The 10411-nt window shown below is 40.1% G+C and overlaps 1 protein-coding gene and 1 long non-coding RNA gene across 2 annotated transcripts; both read right to left on the reverse strand.

Annotated features, from left to right (window-relative positions):
• Positions 1-4459: 4459 nt before the first annotated feature.
• Positions 4460-8028, reverse strand: LOC117593998. The gene is made up of 5 exons (XM_034290833.1): positions 6543-8028; positions 6182-6423; positions 5744-5854; positions 5433-5520; positions 4460-4644 (listed from the first exon to the last, which is right to left on the reverse strand). The coding sequence occupies exons 1-5, from the start codon at positions 8026-8028 to the stop codon at positions 4460-4462; spliced, it is 2112 nt and encodes a 703-aa protein (XP_034146724.1).
• A 1086-nt stretch (positions 8029-9114) lies between these two features.
• Positions 9115-10015, reverse strand: LOC117593879. The gene is made up of 3 exons (XR_004575339.1): positions 9986-10015; positions 9632-9668; positions 9115-9237 (listed from the first exon to the last, which is right to left on the reverse strand). It is a non-coding gene; the product is annotated as an uncharacterized LOC117593879 (long non-coding RNA).
• Between the last annotated feature and the right edge of the window lie 396 nt (positions 10016-10411).

Genomic DNA, 10411 nt, shown 5'->3' on the forward strand with positions numbered 1-10411 from the left:
AAGGTAACATTGGACATTTTATATTGATCGCCAAACTGGAAATTTCCCCGGTTTTCATTTCAGAAATCTGGTCACCTTAGCCTTGAGTGTTTAGCAAAAATCATGTTTTGGCTTTACTGTAGTACTTATGGAGGGCACTGTGTTGTGGTATGTACAGTTCGAGAAAGTTGATGTGGAAAGTTTTGAGTGAGGAACAGAAGCGTTCAAACCCTCCCCCCAGTAATCTAATTAAGTACATGTACATTTATTTACAAATAAGACACACCTACCTCAATTGTATCTTCCACAAGTCTGAAAAAAAAGAAACTATTGTAACACTATTTGGCAAAAACAGTAGAATTCGTCTTCTGTCAGTAATGAATGAACTCCTCCACAGCTACCTTGTCATTTTTATAACGTTTGAAGTATCACATCACAATTATGTTGACGCAATAATGAAATGCCGCTACCACTGACTACTAGATTTTAAGTTCTGCGTGTTTTAAATGCACGAACTTTAGAATACATTGAATGAATCCGGAGCATACTTCTGTTTTACTTTTTTCAAACAGGCATAGCTTTGTCAGCTTTCCAAAAATGACCATTGTACTTTCCAAAATAAAATAGTGTATACGTTTCTCATTGTATCCCATGTATAGGGGGCGGTTTTTTAATGGAAAAACATTATTATTATTATTTTTAAGATTCTTAAGAACAATATTAAAACATCAAATGTACTGACTATAGTTGTTAATGTACTGACTTATAACAAAAAAATCTAGACTATGTGAAGTGGAACATGGCATTCGACAAATCCTCACTGGTGTGTAATGAATCCACATGAAGTGGCATTTCTTGGGGCAAGAAGGTTTAACTAGCAACACTTTCTAACCCACCCGCTCCATTGGCTCCGAAAAATCAGATTCAGAATCAGCTTTATTCGCCAGGTGTGTGTACACATACAAGGAATTTGACTATATATACTATATATTGATTATACAGGCTCACAATGTGCTTATTCATAAAAAACGTAAACCAAGGAAACTCAACAAGAGTCACTGACTGCAATATACAGTACACATAAATACACATAATAAATCAAAACAACAACATAGTAAGACTGATGAGACATTATACAGTACACATAAATACACATAATAAACCAAAACAATAACATAGTAAGACTGATGAGACAATATACAGTACACATAAATACACATAATAAACCAAAACAATAACATAGTAAAACTGATGAGACAATATACAGTACACATAAATACACATAATAACCCAAAACAAATACAAAGTAAGACTGATGAGACAATAGTTCAATGATCAGGGTATAAAGGGTGCTGGAAATAAATATTTTTGTACAGGTATTATTATTTACATAATGACGGTGGATTTGATATATATATATTATATTATGGATGCTGACTTTTGAAATGTGCTCTGATAACAAGCCGCATGGTCCCTCTCCTCTTTTGCCTGAAGGATGCTGGGTCCATGATTCCCAAAAATAATTTCAGAATTTCAGTCGACAGACCACAGTACAATTTTCCACTTCACCTTAGTCCATCTTATATGAGCTCGGGCCCAGAGAAGGTGGCGGCATTTCTGGATCTTGTTATTACTGTTGCGCTCAAAAGTTTCCATACCCTTGGAGAATTAGTAATATATGTACCATTTGTAAAGAAAACATGAGTGAGCAGGTAAAACACGTCTTTTATTTTTTATGGGATTCACATTCAACTTTAGGTCATAACACAATGGCACAATCATAAAACAAATCATTGCAACACAGAAAAAAATGAACTGACCCCTGTTCAAAAGTCAGCATAGACTTTTAATACTGTGTATTGCCCCATTTAGCATCAATGACAGCATGCAGTCTTTTGTAATAGTTGCCTATGAGGCCCCGAATTCTTACAGGTGGTATAGCTGCCCACTCGTCTTGGCAAAATGCCCCCAGGTTGTGCAAAGTTTTTGGTCATCTTGCATGAACCGCACATTTTAGATCTCCCCAGAGTGTCTCGATGATATTAAGGTCAGGAGACTTTGATGGCCACTCCAGAATCTTCACCTTTTTCTGCTGTAACCACTGAAGGGTCAACTTGACCTTGTGCTTAGGGTCGTTGTCGTGCTGGAAAGTCTAGCTTTAGTGCTGCTTTAGTGCAGAAGAATGCAAATTATCTGCCAGTATTTTCTGAAAACATGCTGCATTCATCTTGCCATCAATTTTCACAAGATTCCTGTGCCTGTAGACCCCCCCCCCCGCCAAACATCAGTGAGCCACCACCATGCTTCACAGTGGGGATGGTATTCTGTTCACTATAGGCCTTGTTGACCCCTCTCCGAACATAGCGCCAGTGGCATCATTAGGCCTGGGCGTCCAGGGCTATAGCCCCGGCTGTTCAATTCTCAAATTGACCCAAAATAAATAAATAATAAAAATAGCCCCTGATCTATTAATCTATAATTCAGGTCGCGCATTATGACAATGTAGACATGTAGGCCGCTAACATCGAAATGTTCCGCATGTACATTCAAAACCTTGAACTTTCTGTCCCAGGTGGGGCAGGAGGGTGGGCTAAGCCCCGATTGTATTGTGATCCTAGCGACGCCCCTGCATAGCGCTTATGGTTGTGACCGTAAAGCTCTATTTTGATCTCGTCACTCTAAATTACAGTGTGCCAGAAGCTGTGAGGCGTGTCAAGGTGTTGTCGGGCATATTGTAACCAGGCTTTTTTGTGGCATTGGCAGTAAAAGCTTCTTTCTCGCAACTCAACCATGCAGCTCATTTTTGTATTATTGTCGTATTGTGATCATTTGAAACAACCACACTGTCTTTTTCCAGAGCAGCCTGTATTTCTCCTGAGGTTACCTGTGGGTTTTTCTTTGTATCACGAACAATTCATCTGACAGTTTTGGCTGAAATCTTTCTTGGTCTGCCTGACCTTAGCTTGGTGTCAAGAGATCCCAGAATTTTCCACTTCTTGATAAGTGATTCAGCAGTACTGACTAGGATTTGCAAGGTTTTGGATATCTTTTTATATCCTTCTACATCTTTATAAATTTCCATTACCTTGTTTACGCAGGTCTTTTGACAGTTCTTTTCTGCTCCCCATGGCTCAGTATCTAGCCTGCTCAGTGCATCTACGTGAGAGCTAACAAACTCATTGACTATTTATACACAGACACTAATTGCTTTTGAAGTCACAGGTGTCGGAAATTCACCTTTATTTGCCATTTTCACTTGTGTGTGTCACCTTGTGTGTCTGTAAGGCCAAACATTCAAGAGTATGTAAACTGTTGATCAGGGCCATTTGGGTGATTTCTGTTATCGTTATGATTTAAAAAGGAAACAAACAACTATGTGATAATAAATGGCTTCATATGATCACTATCCGTAAATATAACACTTTTTTTTTGCATGATCAGTCATATTTTCAAAATCAATGCCAAAATGTCACAGTTTCTGCCAGGGTAAGCAAACTTATGAGCATGGTAGAGTTCTAAGTTGCATTTGTGGATGCAGCGACGTACTGTGTTCACAGACATTGGTTTTCAGAAGTGTTCCTGAGCCAGTCAAGTGATGTCCGCTACAGAACTGCATCTGTTTGTAATGCACTGCCGTCTGAGGGCCTGAAGATCATGGCCGTCCAATATTGGTTTTTGGCCTTGTCCTTTACGTACAGAGATTTCTCTGAAGTCTATGAATCTCTTAATGATTTCATGTACTGTAGTTAATAAGATCCCCAAACTCTTTGCAAGTTTACATTGAGAAATGTTTTGAAATGTATGCACTATTTGCCTATGCAGTCTTTCACAGAGTGGTAAACCCCTGCCCATCTTTACTTCTGAAAGGCTTGTCCTCTCTGGGATAATCTTTTTATACCCAATCATGTTGCTGACCTGCTGCCAATTAAATTAATTAGAAGTGAGATGCTCCACAAGGTTATTTCTTTTAGCATTTCACAATGTTTCCAGTCTTTTGTTGCTTCTGTCCCAGCTTTTCTGAAATGTGTTGCTGGTATTAAGTGGGAAAATATATTTTTCAAGAAACAATAACATTTCTCAGTTTCAACATTTGATATGTTGTCTTTGTACTATTTTCTATTTTGTATAGCATTGTAATTATTTGGGGGAAAATGTACTTTTCAGGTGGCAGGATTTTTGGTCATGGTTGACCTGTACTGTGTATTTATAATGTGTTATATTTTTGGTCTTCATAAAATATTTGACATTTGCTTTTCATATAATGGGAGATTGGTTAATGGATTTTTCTTGAGAATTAATATACTTACAACATACAACATCTTGTCTATATTCATAGTAATTCCATTTACTACTAACATGTAATTACTATTTGAGTGACTTGAGCATGCAGTAAAACTACTAGAGACATAAATAAATGCAATAATATTAAATTAAATTAATTGTTTATAAAACCACTGCACAAATCAAAGCAGACATGTTTCTAGTCCTTCTTGCTAGAAAAGCAGCTGATTGGTCTGAAGAAACCCCGGAACATGGAGAGCAGGAATGGACATTTACGGGACTGGGACCCCTGGGCAGCAGAAGGTGGTTTGGGTGTTGGGTCCTCCTTTGGTGGAGATGTTGATAGAACTTCTGGAACCAGCATTGGACCATCAAACTCAGCATCTGTGAAAAGAAAACAGGTAATCAGACAGGGAGAGTCATTGTGTGTTTATCTGTCAACTCCCGTCACATGAACATCCATCTGATATCTCTTTTCAGCTAAAAAGTACCATCTCGCAAACCAATCATTGGTTTAAAACAGAGAGAGCAGTACAGTAGCCAAACAACTTTTACACGCCTGAACCTCATTTTGATTGGGAATGTGACTGGTGGTGATCTGTCTGAGACAAGGTGAGATCCCCTTTTTAGAACAGTATGTTTTTGAAGGAGCTTGGTACTTTCAATGGGGTTATCATGTGACCGGAGAGAACCTTTAATAAGTAATGTTTGTCATCTTATGATTTTACAGAAACACCTACTGCAAGGCATAACTCCAAAAGTAGTGCTATATCGAACATTTGATAATGTAAACCGACACTTTACATCCATTATATCCAGTCCAGTCTGAGCCAGCCACTTCATGATGCAAATAGAAGCTAACCAGCTAATATCCTATCACACTAAAGGAACTGCCTTGTTCTGCTTCTAGTCAGTGCAGTATCTTTGAGACAGCTCAGCTGGTCTGTACTCAGCTGTCCCACAAAAATATATTATAGTGATTGGTGCTAAGCTGCACACGACACAATGGGGGAAGGTGTTGCAGCAGACCATTGGTAAGTAGACTAAGCCCATTGATTAAAGCTTATAGTGCCAGGAATTTATTATTGGCTAATGAAGGCAAAGTTTGACATAGTGTTCAAACTGACTTTCTGGGAATTTGGTCAGAAGTGTTTGGCAATGAGATAACTTACCGAGTGAAATACGAGACTGGCTGATGCATTTGGTAGGCTGCACATTGTGTTGAGATTGGTCCACTGGTTCTGTTCTATTCATAAACACCTGTTGAAAAAAACATGATTTTATATATCATAGTCAATAAACTAGATAATATGTCCGCCCTGCTTCGGTCCCAAATAACATATTCCTTAAAGGCTGTACTACTTCTGACTAATCCCCATAGGCACTATATAGGGAAAAGTGTATCATTTGAGACATACTTGGTCTGTAGGTTAAAATGTAGCCCTGTCTTTGAGAGACCATACACAAACAGAGTGCTGTTCACCTTGATCCTGATCTTGGGTATTTTAGGCATTCTGGTTAGGAAACGCCACATCTTTTTGGTAGGGAACACATCTTTTTCCGAATGTTTTTTTGGTTTCCCTGTTCTTTTGAACTGTTGACACAATGCATCAAGATGTCAGAGCCTGTCCATACACAGGTTTCCAATGTTTAATTAGAAGCAAATGAAACTTATTGGAAATGCAAATTAGATGTAATTGCAACATACAAGCAAACAACAATAGAGACAATAAAGATATTGAAAAACTACAGACAATAGTACACTATATTAGACCCATATTCTAGGCCCTATTAGGCCCATAGTGTACTCATGCACTATGAACGGAATAGGTTGCCACTAGGAAACATACTGTACATGTTTTATTAAAAAGGTTCAGTTGCAGCCCTTTCTTTGAGAGGGAATTACCAAACAAAGAATTACCTTGCTGCTGATCTTCATTCTGGGAAGGCAAAACCACTTCCAGGTCTTATAAATCTGCTTTCCTCCAGCAGAAGGCAGCTGAGACATGCCATCAGCATTGGCATCAGATGGGTTAACATTCCTGGTCAACAATTCCTCCACAGGTCCAAGACTGTCAATATCACTGTCAGTGATGTCACTGGCGATGATGCTTGTGCTTGAGGTAGTTGGACGTGCTTGTGTTTGCCACCTGGGCACAATAACTATAAGAACAGGACACAGAGCACAATGGATGTCAGCAACTTCGGGACACATCCACTAATGTTTACTTTATAGGAAACAATGAGAAATATTTTTATAATTGAAAGGTATTTTCACTCACCATGCTCCACTGAGGACGAGGACACCTCAGTCAAGCTGTCAAACACTGGTGGAGTCATCGTTTTGGTGACCTGGTCCATGACACTGTTACGGGTAGTTGACATACCCAAGACCTGTCCATTGAGACTCCTAACGGACGTCTGGGCAAAGCTGTCTATGGAAATGCTTGTAGGGGATGTTTTCCTCTGTGTTTCATTGGAAGAGCATGCGTCAGGCAACTGTTCAAGGCTCTCCAGAAGGGAATTTAACATGTTTGTGGCTATCAGACATTCCTCACGTGAACTCTCAGAGTTGACAACTCTGGACTTGATCACCTTAAGGATCTGACTGAGAGTCTCCTTTGCAGTTTTTCCAAAGTCTCTTCCTACAACGTTTCTGAAAAATGTATTTAGCTTGTCCAGGGTTTTTGCATACATCTTTTTGGAACCTGAACTAACGGCCTCCCAGAACATTTTGCGACCTGATTTTGTACACGTGGAGGTCTTATTGACCTGAGACACTTGACGCAGGTCTGCAATAATACCTTCAAAGAGAATGGAGGATATAATTGCAATATTCCTAGGGGAAACAGACAGAATTTCTGATTGTTCTCCAAAACTGGGGATTTCATTCAGTGTAGCAGTATATGTTAAAGCTGCATCCTGAATGACCTGAGTGATATATTCCTCAGCTTTGATGATATACTCTTCCACTGGTTGACTACAGTTGATTTGTAAATCATCAGCTATGAGGTCCTTCTGAAGAATGACATTTTCCCCTGAGAGCTGTGGATGTTGGTAGATAATACTCTTGGTGACCATCGCAGAAGACGGGAGAGGTGAATCAATAAGCAAGGACCTGTATATCATTGATTTGGACAACTCTGGATGGTTTATCAAAGCAGCTTCCTCAAAAATATCCAAAGGGCCCTGGAGGATGTCAGCAACATCTATGTCCTCAATTGTCTGTAGAAGAGTTGAAATAAAATTGCTGGCTGCCAGGTTGGTTTTGGATAAAGTCTCTGAAGCCGAGTTAAGACTCAACTCATTCTCAAGCTCTGTTTTGATCGCTTGACAGACAGCTGTGGTAGTAAAAGCCGAGCAGGAACATAACTGCTTCAAGGTAGAGTCAGAAAGAGATTCTGACAGAGATGTCATGGGTTTGGTGGAGAGTTGACTATCAGAAACAAATGTTTGGAGTTTGATTGACACTTGTCTGATCAAGTCCCCAGCAAAAGAGCTCATATCTTTTGTTCCACACTCTGCGTGGTAGGAAGGAGAACTGTGTGGCCTTGATGGACTATCCAATAATCCACATTCATGCAGGACATTGTCAAATACAAGGTCTAAAACCTCAGAGGACAGTGTTGTCATGCTGTTGTCAGTCAGAATCTTACTTGGATTATCATCTTCGTTCAAAGTCTGATCACAAATGCGGTTGTTCGACTGACTGCGGACTAGAGGAACTATATTGGTTTCATTTGAACCTTCGCCAAAGAACTGTGCCATCCTGAGCTGTAATGTTCTTAATACCTTTGATTTGGAAATGTTAATTACTGGGTCTCTGTTGGAGAGTTTGTTGTCTGTTCTACTGGCTGGCCTGCTGACTGAGTTCTGAACCACCAGGCTTTGTATTTCTGATGAAATGGCGGTGAGAAAATAATAGCTGGTCGCTTGTCCCTTTTTTACTCTGTCAGCTTTCGCATTGAAGATGCTGTCAATGACGATTTTTATCACTTGTCCAGCCAAAGGACCCAAAATAGCCTTGAGTTCCCTCTCTACTTCCAAGGTAGACGTGGGGCTGCATGATACGTCCTCCATTGCATGAGAGTTCATTATGTCCGTTGTCATATTTAGCATTTCTTGAGCCAACTGCAGGCTGACTGAGATACTAAAATTATCAAGCCGCCGAGTTCCCTGATCGGTTCTTAGAATAAGATCATCCAATTTACTGTTTAGAAGGCTCACAACAAACTCCACAACACCTATCAACAATCTGCTGTCTGCTGACATTACAACAGTCCTGCTCTTCTTCTGCCCACTCAACCTGAATGGCTGTGGGATATCACCCGGCGACTGCCCTCTCTGGACCATGTTGAAGACAGAGTCTTCAGAGATTCCAAACATGGACTGCAGAGGTGCTGACTGAGGACTGTGTCCCGTTACTATGTAGCTACCCTGAGACGAGGAGTCATACATGATCGACTCATCTTCCCTCAACAAACAGCTCAAGGACCTACAGGAATCAATGGCACATGGCATAATGGTTACACAATTATCCCAGTATTGTTGGGTACACATTCAACCTTGTTATTGTTTCTTAAATTAAACTCAAACCACACTCAAGATATTAACATGTAGGTACACATTTCAGACTGGTTGAGTATGAAATGGATGGATATTGGTACCCGTAAAAGGCATAGAAATAATGTGTGTGAAAAGACTCCCTCGGAGTGGAGGGAATGGAGGTACATACGATTGACTGGAGCGGTCAGATGTGGGGGTGCTGGATCTGCTGGATCCCCCACTATGGCTGAATGTGACACTCCGGTTGAGGAAGGTCACCTGTCTGGCCTCCTCATATCCTGATAAGGAAGTGCTTGATGAATCTGAGAGCTCCATGTCGAGGTCAATCGCTGAAATGACAACAGGGGCCGTAGACTCCTTCACCAATCCTATGGTGTCCTTGCACTTGGCAGAAAGGTCTACTCTGCTCATCTGCAATGTTATTGTACATTATTAGTAAAAGGAGCTGCACTAATATATTAGTTCCATAAATACAGCTCCGGAAAACATTCAGAGACCACTGCACCTTTTTCCTTCCTTTCCAAAAAAGTCGAAAAGGAAAGTTTTGAGTGAGGAACAGAAGGGTTAAAATTAAGAGACCACTGCAGATTGAACGCTTCTGTTCCTTACTCAAAACTTCCTTTTCAACTTTTTTGGAAAAGAAAAAAATAGGTGCTGTGGTCTCTTCATTTTTTCCGGAGCTGTATAGTGGTCATTTACGTATCTTAAAGGAGTTGCAGTTGCTCAAATATGTATTTGGACTATACAGTATGGTCTGGTCCATATTAAAGACATTAACTACTCAAGAACTGACTGTATAACTCACCTTCACACACACATTCCTGTTCAGTTGTTTCCATTGTCTGTAAAGTAAAGAAATAGACAAGTACACAATAAATCATCTTTAGCTATATTAACATGGAATTAGGTAACAGTATGTTACCTCATTCTACAGAACTACATTTAGGTAATTTTGCAAATGCTCTATCCAGATCAATCAAACTAACAACCCAGGCATTTTAAGCGTCATGCTCGACCAACGGAGCTATACAGGAATCAGAACTGGAACTAGAACCATTGGAACGAGGCTACACTCAATCAATCCTGGTTGGTTCTTTGGTTGGTTCAGTCCTATTACTCATATCTAGGGAAGCTGGGTTACACATAAAAGGCAGCTTACTTGTCATCCATTTTCTGCTCCAAGGCAGACAATGGAGCCTGGGGGATTGCCAACCTTGTACTGGAGGTCCCAACTGCAGTCTGCAGGGACGACAAAGCAGAGTTAGGCTGGAATTCACCCAAACAATGAAGTTATGAATGTAATTGATATAAATCCTACCTTCTCTGACAGAGATGGGATGGCATCATCCAACTCAGCCCGCATTTCAGTCTGTTCTTTGACCTCAAGTGACTGAATTGGCACAACTGTCTCTAGAACAGCCTCATTCAACTTGGTCCACCTCTCAGCCTCTCTGTGATTATTAAATCCAAATTATTCTTTAAAAGACATTCTCATTGAACTACTTCAGATGATTTTCAGCATAATCTCTCCTAGTTCTGGGTATCTTAAACATGCCACACTAATCCTTACCTGGCTTTCTCCTTC

Source organism: Esox lucius, chromosome 24 (assembly GCF_011004845.1).
Source record: "Esox lucius isolate fEsoLuc1 chromosome 24, fEsoLuc1.pri, whole genome shotgun sequence".
Lineage (NCBI taxonomy): Eukaryota > Metazoa > Chordata > Actinopteri > Esociformes > Esocidae > Esox > Esox lucius.

Bases quoted from the DNA above. Each gene is read 5' to 3' on its own strand.
- LOC117593998 (XM_034290833.1), bottom strand. From the start codon at position 8,028: ATGGCACAGTTCTTTGGCGAAGGTTCAAATGAAACCAATATAGTTCCT. The intron at 5,855-6,181 runs GTAATTCTTTGT...TTGTGTCAACAG, and splicing joins GAATGAAGATCAGCAGCAAG to TTCAAAAGAACAGGGAAACC. The intron at 4,645-5,432 runs GTAAGTTATCTC...TTCTTTTCACAG, and splicing joins CCAGTCTCGTATTTCACTCG to ATGCTGAGTTTGATGGTCCA.